Source organism: Acanthochromis polyacanthus, chromosome 19 (assembly GCF_021347895.1).
Source record: "Acanthochromis polyacanthus isolate Apoly-LR-REF ecotype Palm Island chromosome 19, KAUST_Apoly_ChrSc, whole genome shotgun sequence".
NCBI lineage: Eukaryota > Metazoa > Chordata > Actinopteri > Pomacentridae > Acanthochromis > Acanthochromis polyacanthus.
Genome location: NC_067131.1, coordinates 16,291,167 through 16,307,761, shown reverse-complemented (window position 1 = coordinate 16,307,761; position 16,595 = coordinate 16,291,167). Strand labels below are relative to the sequence as shown.

The 16,595-nt window shown below is 39.8% G+C and overlaps 1 protein-coding gene across 1 annotated transcript; it reads right to left on the bottom strand.

Annotated features, from left to right (window-relative positions):
- Nucleotides 1-1,105: 1,105 nt before the first annotated feature.
- LOC110961671 (WD repeat domain phosphoinositide-interacting protein 1) lies at nt 1,106-16,595 on the bottom strand. Its single transcript, XM_022209367.2, has 12 exons — nt 16,003-16,595; nt 11,488-11,570; nt 10,313-10,482; nt 10,119-10,215; nt 7,551-7,648; nt 7,339-7,431; nt 7,191-7,261; nt 6,186-6,293; nt 5,547-5,711; nt 5,350-5,457; nt 3,934-4,073; nt 1,106-2,496 (listed from the first exon to the last, which is right to left on the bottom strand). Exons 1-12 carry the CDS (start codon nt 16,077-16,079, stop codon nt 2,375-2,377), a joined length of 1,332 nt encoding a protein of 443 aa, XP_022065059.1. The 5' UTR covers nt 16,080-16,595; the 3' UTR covers nt 1,106-2,374.

Sequence of the window (16,595 nt, the reverse complement as noted above, 5' to 3'; positions counted from 1 at the left end):
CACTTAACTCAACTCCGGGTTCTTCTTAATCCTCTGAACACTAGAGGTTTCAAAGGGTTAGGTTTAGAGTCAGAAAATGTCAAAGAAAGATCCATCAGATTTTCAGCTTTCGGATAAGCTTTCACTGACCTGCGTATTTGGGATGTGCCGTTCCATGACGAAAATTATCCAAATCTAAGCTGAAAGTCGTGATATTTCATCAAATCCACCTTTTCCTACATGCCTTGTGCTGTTTTCAGTAAGCAGATGGTGTCAGCTACAAAAAATTCTGTGCTTCTCAACTGGAAACCTATTAGTGACTCGGCTGTGACCAACATTTACCTGACAAGAATTCAGGGATTATTCTGCTGAACTACAGGCAGTGTTTAGAAGATGGAAACAGAAATGAAAATGTCAGTAGTAAAATTCTTAGAATATGTAATCACTTTTTTCCCAGCAATGATAACAGCTCTTGGCACTTAGAAAAAATGTTGTACATGTGGATTTTTTAAACTTTTAGTCTTGTGTAATGGATAATCCAAGAAATTAAATATTTTTAAAAAATAATAATTTATGGCATAATAACTTTGTTGTACTGTACATGTAATGGTTGTGCAGTTTCCATGGAGGTGCAGAATTTTATATTTCAGTAAAAAAAAAAACAAATAGCCTGCAATGAGTAAAAATGTAACAGGAGCAAAAAATACCCAGAAACTGCTTGGGGTTTGAAGTGTTAATTTCTCATTAAATAGCAAGGAAGCAGGCCACACTTGGTCATGTAACTTTTATCAAATTACTTGAGGCTGTGAAAGCGAAAAGAATGTGTAACTAACAGCTAATGCATTTTTGCAATGATTTTATGCGTGTTCCTTCTTTTTAAATCTGTTGGTTGTGTACAGAGGGAAAGTTATGAAAACTTAGACACCTATTTATGGACCACTTTGACCCAATGTAATTAAAGCCACATTGTTTGATGAACAATTTGAGTTTCAGGGAACAAGGAGCACACAAATGGAGCTTTGTTCTTATTTTCTTGGACATTTGAGATTTAATGTCCAAGAAAATTTCAAATATTAACAGTATAAATTACATTTGTTTTGAAAATCAAACCCACATCTTACACGTGTTCAGTCACTTCTTAGGTTTAATGAGTCTCTGGTCTCAACGTCCAGTAATTGAACAGCTCAATGCAGTTTAAGGGTGTCCTAACAGCGCCACCTTTTGGCAAATCACATGGTATTACTATGTTACTTATTACAACAGTACTATATAGAAATGTTATATATACATTATACACACAGTAAAAATCTTCCATATATATTTACTCATGGCAAGTCTGCGTGTTGATGTGTAATACTTCAAACGTTTTGCAAAAAAGAATGTCTCATACATCGATGTAAAAATAACAATAACTCACATGTTAACATATTCAGCATCATGTAGTAAATAAAAAGGTCTTCAGGGTGAAAGTCAAGGACCTGTAACTTCGTCAGGCTTTTCACATTTAGCTGCTGACTGCTCCTCCCACAGAGCTTCCAAACATATTATCAGATTACATTTGTGACTCTGCAGGTTTCTTAGTCTCATCTATTGCTACCATAATTAGCCTCACAGCTGCATCTGCAAGTCATACGATACTTGCAGCACGTATCGTGATTTAAATAGTGTATCACACAATATGTTTTCATTCTCGAGTGAACCGCCGCTTGTCTCCCTTGAGGTATGACGCATTAATGCCCATTGATAAGAATAATTCCTGGGGTCTGATGGACAGAAATACCTGAATGAGCGATCTTAACATGTCACGTTGGTTTGTTGAGAAGCAGCTCAGGTTGAGTTTGACGCATCTCAACAGCATTTTTGTGAATCCGACCCCTGGTTACTCTACATCAGCAGCAGGCCCAACTTGTCTTCTCTCCTTAATATCAGTCGTTTCTTTGCTACCATGATCATAATCTGTTGGGACATCTACAGTATATAGACATATGTACTGTCCAACAACAACACGCACTGTATGCTCAACTATAATGTAAATGTCTCACTGTGCAGTGGTTATTTAAACATGTTTAACACTGTCGTTAATGGCATCATATGGGAGTTAACAGGAGGACTCTTCAGACACAATCTGTCTAAGCAAAGAGCAAATGTTCTGTATGTGTTTTTTTTTTAATAATAAGAGGACCTTCCACTCTGTTTTAGTGTTTGTTTTTCTATATTCCCTACAAAGAGTGAGAGGGACACAGAATAAAGAGACACTGGGAAGTAATATTCTTGCAAGATTTGACTGTTGGTCAGCAGGGGAACACATCAGGAAGATTTTCCTCTCTGCTTGAGAACAAGCAAGTCTGATTTTGTGCAGGGGTTCATTGGGAGGAGGAGAGTAGTTTGGGTTTGGTCAGTTACTCTGGTTGCCAACTGGCGGAAACTCGTTCTCGTCGTCCAGACAGACTGGGCCTTCAGCAAACTCATGTTCAGGGATGACTTCCCCTTTCTGGGCGCCGCCGTCTTCAGAGTAGCCTGAAAAGAAATAAGATGAAGACGGGCTTTGATTCACTGTCTGTCTGATCCTCATCTGTGTCCTGTGGGAAGTCTTCCTTGCAGCTGCTGCTTTGTTAAAAAGGCTGTTTGACTGTGTCATCACAGCTCTGACTGCATTCACACCAAACCAAAATTAGTCCTCAAAGGTGCTCGGAGTAACGTTAACGGGCTGATAATCATCAGTGAAGTGTTTTTGTAGCCCTACTCTTTACTTCCAAACCACTAAATTCATTAACATTATGATAATTCTGAAATTAGACTAAATTTGTCTGGTAATTTTTTAAAGTATATTAAATTGTAGGGTTAATATTTAAACTAGTTGGGTGACTCTGGCAATAATCCCATTTCTCTTAGAATTTCACTTCCAGTCAGTGTCCATTGTTAAAATGTCCTTTATAAATCACGGAGACTTTACTTGTATTAGTTGGTACCATTTGCATTGTAGATGCCTTATGCTACTATAAGATGGTACCATACATTTTGACTCTGCCAAGGAACGCAGCGGAAGTATGTGATGATCAGCGTACATTTGTCCGTCTGTCTGTCTGTTAGCAACATTAATAAAAAACGGAATAACGGATTTGGATGAAATTTCCAGGGAAGGTCAGAAATGACACAAGGACCACCTGATTAGATTTTGGCAGTGATGCAGGGTTATATGCCAGATATGAGTCGTCTGAGGAAAAACATTAAGGATAGAATCCAATTTGTGCAAAAAAAACTTGTCATCTAACATTGTCAAAATGCCTTAAAATCACTTATAGGATGTTCGTTTTCAGTATTTCTCTATCATGCTATATGGATTTTTTTCAACTATTAGCAAACCAGTTCTATGGTTGAAATGTGTTGCAGCAGCTTCACAACAGCGCAGGCCGCAGTGAAAACCTGACATCAGGTATAAAAATGCGCTGCTCACCGCCGCATATCTCCATCTCCAATTCACCCCCTTTTAAACCCGTTCTATGCACAAGAAATGGTGGAATAATGTTATTTGGATCAGTCCAGGTCACTTTTTTTGTTTACAGAATAAGTACTGTACAAGCAGCCGTTTTTTTTTTTTTTTTTTTGCAGCGCATACAAAGAACAGATTGTGAGAAGATATTGGATTAGAATCACTGAGTCTACCTTTAAAGTGATTTATGTCCTAAAAAGTTACATTTTTTTAATTATTTTTTTTAACCATGAAAATAATCCCTTTGTGTTCAGATGTAACTCTTCACCATCGCCTCCTTTGAAGCTGTGATTTTTGAAGGCCAAACACCATATGGACAGTTTACTAGGATAAATGTTGGTTTTCATCACAGTGGGTCTTGAAAAATAAACTATTATGATCCATAAACTATTATGATCAAGCTCAGAATGGCAGCGTTAAACCTTGGAGAGGTTTTCATCAGTTTCTGATTAGGGAGGCCTCACCCATGAGAGTGGTGGAGGAGGGCGGGGTTGAAGGGAGAGCCACAGTGGCAGCGTATGATTGGCTGGCTGGTTGTGGAGGGACATCCTCTGGGTTCTCTTCCTCCTTCTGCTCCACCTGCTCCTCGCTGAAGTCGAAGAGTCTACAGGGTCAGAGCAGACGGAGGCTGAACAACACCCAAGTCATTGCAGCAACACTGCATGAACCAGTCTGACATTTTAAAGTTACAATCTGCAAGATTCTGATGATTAAAGATGCACCTAAAACAAAATGGAATACAATTTAAAAAGGCTCATCTTCACTGATTTGAATAGATTTTGTCCTATTTGTACAAGAGTTACACACTGGCAATAAAATGTTTCAATTTGATAAACAGTAAAATTACCATAAATAGCATTTTATTTCTAATTTATGCATCTGTATAATATAATTTGGGGATTTAACCAACACATTGGTGCACTTTTCTGACCATGTTTTAAAACTTCTGCACATGGTAGTTGACCATTTAGTTTCCATTTAGGTGGCTTAAACTTAGCTCCAACATTTTGTTATAGTGCCATTTCAAAGTGCAAATGATTGCTTCCACATTTCATTCCCATTTCAGAGTTTTGAAACCCTAAACACACTTTACAGTCAGGCTGAGTAAAGCAGACTGGTTGTGTGTACAACCCTCTGACTGTGGTTTCTGATACATTCTTACTGAAGTTGGGTTCATTTTTCACTTCACTATAAAGTCTTGCACCTCTATGGGAACAGCACAACCATCACTAAAAGTAGAGAGAACTTAAAAACATCTTTTAAGTGTCTCAAGCCATAAATTACATATAGGAAAAAATGTAATTGAATTTCTTTAATTATTTAATGTTAAAAGTTGGAAAAACCTGAAATCAAAACGTACATTCTTCCAAATGTGCACAGGTGCTGCCAGTACTGGAAAAAAAGGAAACTGTATACAGTATGGATATTTCACTTTTTTAAAATTTTTATTCTGGTCAGCGGTTCTCTCAGGTCAGCCTAAAGGACCCTGAACTTTTGTCACCTGATTTTTGTTCACAGCTGAGTCCTGCATGGTGTCATGCTTGTTTCAAGAGTTTTTTCGTTAACATAGTCTGATTAGTGTAGACTGTTTCTTAGTGGCAAGTATTAAAATGAGAAACGTAGAATACCGTTATTTTTGATTAAATAATACAATTTTAAACTGAGATTTTATTATTTTTTTCTAATGGAACGACACATCACGAGTTTGAGCATCATTGGAAAGTTGACAATTCTTTGCATCTTTAGGTTTTTACTGACAAATTCTGGCAAATGTGTTATTTTTTTAAAAGATAACATTCCTTTAAAACCTGCTGACAGGTTTTGGGTTTCAGAGGGTTTGAATGGAGATATTTATGAAGCATACACTTCACTACACACACCTGTGCTTTTGAACAAGGACACACTCGCCTCCATCCTGTGGATCCACATTATAGATGTAAAGATACCCATCTGAGGACGCCACGAGCAGACGAGGAAGTTTCTGAATCCTGACAAACAAAACACACAACATGTAAATGAACTTCCACAGATGCTGCTAAAAACATCCCTGTGTTGTTGATCTGTTGTGCTGCCTTACGTAGCCAGGGCACTTATGTTCTTGAAGCCAAACATGTTGAGTCGTACGGTGGCGAAGGCTCGGTCCTGGTGCATCATGTCGGACACCTGGGCAGGCAGGTAGGTGCTGGCTGCTGTGAACATTTTACCCACATATGCCGACCATGTTGGAGACTCTTCCTCTCGACTGGAAGGAAACGAGATGGGTGAAAGGTGCAAAAGATATTTAACTTTAATAAATTACTACTTTAGTGTTATAAATGGGGAAGAGTCAGGAAAAAAGCCACTTTAAACCATAAACACAGTATCAACCAATACTTTTATATAATAACCAATATAGATTTGCACTAAAAAATATATATTTTACGTTGTGTTTCATTTTATATGCTTTGTTGTGTGTGGACCCCACACATAGAAGCTGCTATCTTGATGGAAAATAATGGGAATCCAAACACAGAACAACAAATACAAATAGTGAGGCAGGATATTACTCAATACAGCAACTGATTATCACCGCAAATATTACACAATCTATGTATATGAAGCATGATCAAAAGGGTTTGAGACAATAAAAATCCAAAACCACACCTGATTTAAATTTGGCTTGGTTTTTCAGTTACTTAAAAAAAAAAAAAAAGAAACGAGCAGTTTGTGTGTTTACCTGGGACTGTGTTGCTCCAGTTTAAAGATATGGACTGTCTCTGTGTTACTGGAGGCGCACAGGAACTGTGCATCTGCACTGAAGGACAACGAACTGATGCTAACGTATCTGACACACGAGAAACAGATGAGGAAGGAGAGGACAAAACAGTAAAAATCTTCACAGTACATTTCGTCAAAAACAAACAATACAGTAATGTATTACTCAGTGGCATGCATGCTGTTACTTTAAAAATATTTAGCTGATGTAGGAAGGTACTGACAATCTTTTTAGATAATCTGATCACAAGACTGTGAGAGCTAGCACCGTGTGTATGACACTGACTTTAACAGAGTCTAATATCAGCCGATATTGGCCGGTCACAGATAAAAGGTGCTGACATAGCATGTGTTGATATGGACACTTTTTTGTACAGAACATAATGTAGGCATGAGGTGATCACATAGCTTTGTTCTGACTCCATTGTGTACAATACTTTCAGTGTTGTCTGCAGTACATGTAGCAGAGTACAGATCACAGACAGTGGTGCGGAGTCAAGTGGTGTCTTCACAGTAAGCTGCCAACTAATTTGTGAAATACATGGCTTGAAATATAATAAACAATGCCTCCCTCATTTACCCCCCTTAATAGTACTCTAACTTAATATCAATGGGTATATCAATATTGGCATTTTTTACTCTAAATCTGGTATCGGCCCCAGAAATCCAGAATCAGTCAGGCTCTACTCACCTTCTTTCAGTTTAATGTTTCCAGGAATCTACTACTCACATTGCTGATGCTCACTCATTTACATTGGAAGCTGAACAGTACATTCACAGTCATTTGTTAGCTACTGACCAGATAAGGAGTAAAGTATTTTACTCACCGCAGCTCTTAACTGTTAAGGAATAGGAGGGTCATTTTAACTGTTAACCTTCCTGTCACAAGACCTTTGTTTAACCTCTGTCCTAATTCATCTCGTCTACCGCAGTTACAACTGAACTCCAAGAAAATATGAGCGCTAACCGTTTCATCCCTCGCCGGAATTCAAACAGCCTCTGTCCTTCTGGGACGCTGAACACTCTCATGACGGTACCCTGTCGAGGAGAACGCTGTCAGACAGACTGATGGATACTAAAACAGAAGGAGGGATCAAACGGAATCAAGTCCTCACCTTCTCTGATGCACTGGCCAGTTTAGAGCCAGAGGAATTGAACGTTAGGGCTGCCAGCGGACTGTCGTGGGCCTGGATCAGCGTCACAGTGGTCTGAAAGGACAAACAAGGGGCTTTTAATGACATCCGCACTAACAATGGCTTCATTTAGCACCATGGGGTTTCAAAGTTTCATGACAACAGCTGCAATTTGTGAGTTTGGTGAAGCCTACCAAGCTGTTCGCGTCGTAGACTGTGATCTCTCCGATGGTGGCGCTGCCCGGGTACGCCAGGTAGGAGTTAGTGTGGTTGACAGAGAGCGCACAGAGACCTACGGAGGAGTAAAGAGGAAAATTAAGCCTTTTCTGTCTTTTTTCCCCCTTTTTTTTGCTACATATGTTGGACCAACTTTGCCATTTGCTTCCTCACGGAGGCATGCATGTTATATTATCTGTCTGGGTCTGTTATTTGTGCAGAACAGTCTTTCTGCACTGATGAAACATTGCATCTCTGTTTTCCACACAGTGTTTTCTGTTCACTTTTTACCAACATTCAAATGCACAAATCTTTTTTGTCTTTGTCACAAAGTGATTATCAATACTTTGTAAATGATCATTTGAGTTCTTACTGAGTTTTCAAGGTTATACTGGCATTTTGCATTCTAGAAAGTGGGTGTGAAGCAGTGTCACAAATGCAAAGGTGAGTTCACGAGACAATAGAATGCGCTCAGCTACTAAATTCAGTTTTCTGCTACAAACGTACTGAGTGTGCTATGACAAGTAGCTTCTGGTGGCTTCTATTAGCAAACCTTTAGTGCTGCCGTTGCACTCTGCTTCAGCATTCACTATGAACCTGTAGCAGTTTCCAAGATTCTGGTTAGAGACTCTAACAACCAATAGACATGTACAGACATTATTATTGTAGACAATAACCCGAAAACCTTTCAACCACCACTAAAAAATAGATAAGAGAAACATTTAATTCTGAGAAAGTACACTTGTCAAGCGAAGTATTCCACATAAAGATGTCTGTTAGGTTTGAATTGGGACAGCTGATAGTGGTCTCACTAAAGAATACAATTATTCTTGTGATCACAAGACTAATCACAAGACTAATCCATCAATGTTGCTCTATCCTTTTGCTGCCTATTTGGGCATGGGATGAGACTGGTGAATATTTCCTTCGTGTTTCATGTAGCAAAGCTTTCAGTTGATCCACACCACAGCGTTGACAAGTTTATTCCATTCTTCCCTTCTTTAACCAAACCCTTATTGGCATCTGGTTGGAATTCCTCCTCTGGCTTTTTCCACACAGACTGTCTACCATCAGATCCATTTAGGTTGAATCTGGACTCATGAAAAAAAGCAGCTCTTGTCATTTTGCAGATTTTTTCTTGGCCGTCTTATTCTTTGATACTTTAATGATTTCCAGTGCTTCCTCTGTACTGACACTCACTGATCCAGTCTGCAATGATTTGTGAACTCAGTTGTATTTTTACATTCTTGATCGGTGAAGCAGCACTATAATGCTGTCTGTCTGCACCGTCTGTTCTCAGTCACAAGATCTTTGTTTTTTCGTAACCTTTTGACTAACCGTGTAGAATGGATGATTGGGTTTTCTTTGTTGATCTGACGAATAAACAGCAAAGTAATGATTTTAATTCAGGGCAATCTGTTGTGGAGGCATAGCCTAGCCGCGCTAGACAACCCACGGCAATGAATTTAATTCTCTGCCAGGGTGGGTCTAGTTACCCTCCATAAGGCTCGAGGCTGGATTCTCCTAAAACTGGCCGGACCAATCACCATGAAGTGTAGAGTCAGAAGGCGGGCGTAACTAAGTGACAACAGAGGCGCAACAATTCTGACAGAAACAACCGGCACACAATAAACGCTTATCTTTCGACTCGGCTTTGGCCACAGCCCTTAAAGATTTGAAGCTAAAATTCAACTTGAAAGATAAACAAAGGACGGCACTGAAGTGTTTCATTGCGAAGAAAGACGTATTTGGACTTATGCCTACGGGATATGGAAAATCCTTGATATACCAGTTGGCTCCGCTGGTTGGGAAGCTAATGGGACTTAGCCACAATCCGCCGGCGCTCTAGGAACTCCGTCAGCCTATTCGTTGCGCTGATTGGTTGTATACCTACCCAATTGCTGCAGAGTGATTTGAAAGACACCCTTTTAGCCCGCCTCCCTCCCTGTCGAGCGGTCCTAGACCCTTGTGCCTTCAGAACATGGGTCTAGCGCGGCTAGGCTAGTGGAGGCATGAAATCAGTCATGTTTACACAGCCTCCCCTAGAAAAGTAGGTATAGTTTGATGAAGAAAATAGCACACCTTTTGGTACCACTGTCACATGTCACCCATTCATTCAATGTCCCATGGTTATCCACAATTCCTACATCGTTTGTAGTGTTTACCAGACCCATCTTTTGTTACCGTCTGTTATATCCTGTGTTGGTAAGCCCACCGTATGCCGGAACACCAATAAACACCCCACTACAGCAAACTTTGCAGAACCAAGAGTGAAATTTCCTCAACAAGTTCTTCCCTTTCACAATGGACGATTCCTAACCAACTTTTTTGTGCCATGTAGAGGGGTATGTGTGTTCATGCTTTCTCAAATGACTCCCAAATTTATTGATTTTAGCTAGAAAAGAAGAGTTTACAGTTGAGCTAAATGGGTATTTCAATCGATCAGACACTTCTCTCTGTACCATTTTAATGAAGCAACCTTATAAATCTCATGAAGGCTGGCTTTAACTGCCCAAATACTTTTTGTGTAACAGCCCGAGTGTTACCTGAGGGGTTGGTGGGTGTGTTGAGCAGGGTCTTGAGTAGTTTCATGTCTTTGATATTGTGGATGTAGATGGACTCCTCCAGGCAAACCACAAGCCGCTGACATGGAACATGACGGCAACAGACAGAGATCAACGCATGAACCTATGTTATATTTAACAGCCCAAAAAAGAAGCATTCCACTTTGGGTTCTCACCTGTCTGTTGAGTCTGACCGAGAGGATGTTGTTGGAATAGCTGTAGTTACAAATCTCTGTGCCTTTCTTGAAGTGGTAGACGTTCATCCGCCGACGCATGGACTGACTGACCACCACCACCAGGCTGCTGGAGAACAGTCGCTCCACTATGTAGACGTCGGGACACTCCACTGAGAGACAACAGAAAGGCTTTGGATCTGGATTTCATATGGAAGCTTTCATTTGACCTCATATCAATAATGCATTTACAGATTTAACATCAAGATTCCTTTTTGTTCCAAATCTTGCATACTGGGAATATATCCCAAAGATTTTGCATGTACTAAGAAACAAACTAAAGTGTTGGACTTTGGACTGTTGCATGCCAGAAGAACCATCGCCTTGGAAGAGCATGGAAGCTCCTTCTATAAAACAACTTATAAAATAACTATCAGAATGCATCGGATGGAAAGACTGACTTACATTACTAAAGGAAAACTGGAGGAATTTGTACAATTTTGGGAACCGTATATGAACATTATAGTATCTGGAAAACAGGAACGCGACATTCAAACTATTACTGTTTTATCTTTTAATTTTATACGTGTTTTACTTGGTTATGTATGTGTACATACATATGAGTATATGTGTCATTTGGTGTTGGTCTACCAGGTGTGAATGGGTGTGTGTATGGGTATTTGTGTTTTGATCTATGTTCTTTATGTATATTATCATTTGTCTTGTCTTGTTCACCTTTCAATATAAAAGTTGAAAACCAATAAAAAATACTGGGAAAGAAAAAACAAAAAACAATGCATTTACAAAATCACAATGAAATATCTTATTCTGTTGTCAGCTCTTGGCATCCTTCACTTTACTGAAGAGAAACTGTCAGTCGCCCCACAAACAAGAAGTTTGGTGGGTTCAAATTTCCTCAAACTGACTCTTAGCTTTCGCTTTCGGTGCCGCTAAACTGAGCTTTGTTCTGTTTATGCAGCAGAGGAAATGTGTTGCAGCCTGTCTGAGCTGTTGTGGTACCGAAACGGTCCTGACCACAGCTCAGATGATACTGTGTTGACTTCTACTTGTGTCATCTGAGGGAGGGGATGCTAATGTGTTGTCATGCACTTACTGTGTGCATGACTGATTTCTTTAAATAAGCAAAAACACACATATTCTGACAGATTCCATCGTACCTCCTTCATGGATGCAGTCCAGTTTGTCCACAGCTGTGACTGAGAAGAGCCGGTAGCTGGTCTTGGTGCCCACTGACAGAGAACTAGAGTGAAAACACACACAAACACACCATTTTAAAGGTGAAAATAACTTAATAACACTGTCATTACAATTTCCAATTACTGTAATTAAAATAACTCAACTTTATCTTAAGTTGACTGTAATTTTCCCTTGGTTTTGTTTGGCTTTGCTGCCTTCTGAGTATCCTACTTTTGCTTTGTCTTTCCAAACACTTTGTACAAATTATGACTATGCAGCACATGAAGTCAGATGAGGTTTCACACAGATAACACACAGAATTACATCATGATAATGGTACAATTTTCCATCAAGGAACTAGTTTAGGATCGTCATGTTTGCTCATATGAGCTGAGGTGACTCCTTTACAGCTCTACTGATAACTGAACCATCACTGACCAAACTAGAACAACAACACGAGGCCATAACTGTCAGGACGAGCTGAACGCCAGGTCAGGTCAGATCGAGGCTTTTGTGTTTGGCAGCTGCATCCAACATGATTTATCTTGTTAAACACAACTCAATTAAAAATGGCCATTTGCCCTGAAGAAGCTTGCTTTATCTTATCTCGGCTGGAGACTGATGAAGAAAATAGCACACCTTTTGGTACCACTGTCACGTCACCCATTCATTTAATGTCCCATGGTTATCCACAATTCCTACATCCTTTGCTATTTGCAAGTGTTTACCACTCATCCTTTGTTACCGTCTGTTATACCCCCGTCTTACCTCCTGTTATCTACACACGTGGACAAAATTGTTGGTACCCCTCAGTTAAAGAAGGAAAAACCCACAATTCTCACTGAAATCACTTGAAACTCACAAAAGTAACAATAAATAAAAATTTATTGAAAATTAAATAATCAAAATCAGCCATCACTTTTGAATTGTTGATTAACATAATTATTAAAAAAAAACAAACTAATGAAATAGAGCTGGACAAAAATGATGGTACCCATAACTTAATATTTTGTTGCACAACCTTTTGAGGCAATCACTGCAATTAAACGATTTCTGTATTTGTCAATGAGCGTTCTGCAGCTGTCAACAGGTATTTTGGCCCACTCCTCATGAGCAAACAGCTCCAGTTGTCTCAGGTTTGATGGGTGTCTTCTCCAAATGGCATGTTTCAGCTCCTTCCACATATGTTCAATGGGATTCAGATCTGGGCTCATAGAAGGCCACTTTAGAATAGTCCAACGCTTTTCTCTCAGCCATTCTTGGGTGTTTTTGGCTGTGTGTTTTGGATCGTTGTCCTGTTGGAAGACCCATGACCTGCGACTGAGACCAAGCTTTCTGACACTAGGCAGCACATTTCTCTCCAGAATGCCTTGATAGTCTTCAGATTTCATCGTACCTTGCACACTTTCAAGACACCCTGTGCCAGATGCAGCAAAGCAGCCCCAAAACATTACTGAGCCTCCTCCATGTTTCACCGTAGGGACAGTGTTCTTTTCTTCGTATGCTTGGTTTTTGAGTCTATCAACATAGAGTTGATGTGCCTTACCAAAAAGCTCCAGTTTGGTCTCATCTGTCCAAAGGACATTCTCCCAGAAGCTTTGTGGCTTGTCAACATGCATTTTTGCAAATTCCAGTCTGGCTTTTTTATGAGTTTTTTTCAGCAGTGGTGTCCTCCTTGGTCGTCTCCCATGAAGTCCACTTTGGCTCAAACAACGACGAATGGTGCGATCTGACACTGATGTACCTTGGCCTTGGAGTTCACCTTTAATTTCTTTGGAGGTTGCTCTGGGCTCTTTGGATACAATTCCAACGATCCGTCTCTTCAATTTGTCATCAATTTTCCTCTTGCGGCCACGTCCAGGGAGGTTGGCTACTGTCCCGTGGGTCTTGAACTTCTGAATAATATGAGCCACTGTTGTCACAGGAACTTCAAGCTGTTTAGACATGGTCTTATAGCCTTTACCTTTAAGATGTTTGTCTATAATTTTTTTTCGGATGTCCTGGGACAATTCTCTCCTTCGCTTTCTGTTGTCCATGTTCAGTGTGGTACACACCTTTTCACCAAACAGCAGGGTGACTACTTGTCTCCCTTTAAATAGGCAGACTGACTGATTATGAGTTTGGAAACACCTGTGATGTCAATTAAATGACACACCTGAGTTAATCATGTCACTCTGGTCAAATAGTTTTCAATCTTTTATAGAGGTACCATCATTTTTGTCCAGGCCTGTTTCATTAGTTTGTTTTTTTAAATAATTATGTTAATCAACAATTCAAAAGTAATGGCTGATTTTGATTATTTAATTTTCAATAAATTTTTATTTATTGTTACTTTTGTGAGTTTCAAGTGATTTCAGTGAGAATTGTGGGTTTTTCCTTCTTTAACTGAGGGGTACCAACAATTTTGTCCACGTGTGTAATTGCCCTTTTGTTCTGTTGTCTTACCCTTGATTCAACTATGCGCAAATTAACCACTGCCTACCTTAGTATTTACTTACAACCCCCCAACCCTTCCTCTGAGATGTTCCTTTTGGCTTACCCTCTGTATTTGCACACAGTCTCTCCCTACCCTCTAATCCACCCTCTGACATCCCTATAAAATGGGAAATCTCCAAATGCTCTGGGTCGGCTTACCTTCACAGACTCATGGTCTGTGTTGGTAAGCCCACCGTATGCCGGAATACCAATAAACACTCCACTACAGCAAACTTTGCAGAACTAAGAGTGAAATTTCCTCAACAAGATGAAAAGAATGTGACAGTGATAAGAAGACCGAGCTATCTGTTTAGCCACCTGCTTAGTTTTACAATCAGACTGCAGGGGGATGTTTATGTAAGGAGGCACACCTGTAACTGAAGAAGCCAGCTAAGTCTGACAATTCTGTCTGTTAACCCTCCTGTTATCTTCATTTACAGTCACCAAAAAATAGTGTTTCCTTGTCTGAAAAAAATCGAAAAAATCTGTAAAAAAATTCCCCAAATTTCTGAAAATTTGCAAATCCTTCAGGAAGAAAATTCCAACAATTCCTTAAAAGTTTCCCTCAAAAGTTTTATATAAAAAATCCCCAAATTTGGCAAGAAAATTCTTGTAAATATTGTCAAAAAATAAGTAAAAATCTTCCCAAAAAAAACTAAAAATATCTAAAGTTATTACATACATATCAGTAAAACTTCTGATATTTTCTGTAAGAACATTTTTAAAATTTCTTTTTTTCCACCAAAAAATGTTCAAAGATTTCCCAAAAATGTTGAAAATGTGGACATCAGAAGTTTCACTGTGAAAATATATGTATTTTCCATATTTTCAAACTTTAAAACTGGTCAATTTTGACCTGCAGCACAACACAAGGGTTAACTTAAATCATCTCCAAGCACAGGACAATATGAAATAGATAGACAAATACCACATCACTGAAACGCTGTAATTCTTAATACAAACTAGGCAAACTTACATCCAACATGATGCACAGACATTTTCAAACAAAGATGAATTGCTTGTTGCACCTGTCTGTTGTCTTGCAGTAGCAGTGCAGGAGTTTTTAAGTGTCACATGAGCTTAATAGTTAATTTTCTACGTCAGAGAAAGTGGACAAAAGGCTAGAGGAGTCTATTGTCACCAAATTCTTCTTGCTGGAGCTCACAATGCTCCCAGGGCTGCTAAGATGTTTGCACTTTGTCTTGTAAATGCTCACTTTTAGAAAGAAAAAAACCTTTGTTGCAGCCCACAGATACAGAAAAGAGCTATTTTCAGTTCCTCTGAGGGACTCTATAGAATTCTACATGTAAAAAAGGTTAATATTATAAATGTACATGTGATTAAATAAAACAAAAGTTTTACAGACTCAACAGCAATGTTTACTTCATTTCTCTTCCAAAATAAGGCTGTTATTTAACAACCTATAGCAGATATTAGGGCTTAAATGAAAGTGTGTGATTGTAATAGTTTAGGTCAAATCTGTGAAATCTAACAGTCTGATTGCTGAAGGTGTAGGTTCATCAGTTTATTGAGGGTGTTTGATTGTAATCATGCACAGAAGTAGGGTTTTTCTGCATATTCTGTTAGTTTATAACATGGCACAATGAGAAATGGTCAGAAAACAGCTCATGGCTTGTTAGTGTCGCATGTTAATTATTAACATGTAATATTGAATGCTGCCTGGTGTCAGGAATCAAAGGGGGGAGGAAGCAGGACACTGGATCGGGCCTGTTTTCAATGCATTGTATAAAACTATGTCTTAGTCAGAAGTCTGGCTACAAAACTGACTGACTAGTTTAATTCAACAGGCCTTGAAGATTAACACAGTGGCCTAGTTCACTTTCAGCTCCTAGTGACTCATCTCGAACTTTTCAGGAGGCATATGAAGCTGCATTTTGCACGCTCTAGTACAACTCCCTGCTCGTAATCCAGAAAATAAAGCAGGCTGAAAATAATTATGCAACAGTCAGGTGAATCAAAGAGATTGAGTTCATGTTGGGCCGGGCCCGCAGGTCGCTTACGTGGTGTCCTGGTTAAACGAGGCACAGATGAAGCCTCCGTGGACTCCGGGCTCCTCCGATGCGTCCTGGGACTCCATCCTAGCCGCCGAATTCCCTCTGCTCTGGCCGGCCGAGGTCGGAGGCCTATGGCTCGGGTCGATCCCCGCCGGAACCCGCTTCCCCTCCTCTGCTCCCCGACTCCAAGCGCCACGCTCGCACTCTTCAGGGAGAGGAATGTCCGGGCAGGCTGGCTCCGCTGATGGGCATCACACACCTAGTGGGAAACCCCCAGACTCGAACAGGGCGGAAGATAAACGAAAAGACCTCCGGAATGAGCCGTTTCACTTTAGTCAGTCGACTCTGTTGTTATTATTATGTTATTAACTTCCAATATTCTCACAGCAAAACAAAAACAGCTGATGGGAGGATGCGTCACGGTCAGCTGCTTCACTATTGGCTGACAGCAATTTGTCGAGCCCGCCTATTCTACATTTCTATTGGTCAGATTGCTTGAAGCTCGCGGATGATTGGGCAAAATAACTAACATTCAAATAAGACTCGCCTCTTTAGTGGAAAAACTGCTGATTGGCCAGTTGTACTTTCACTCTTGTCAC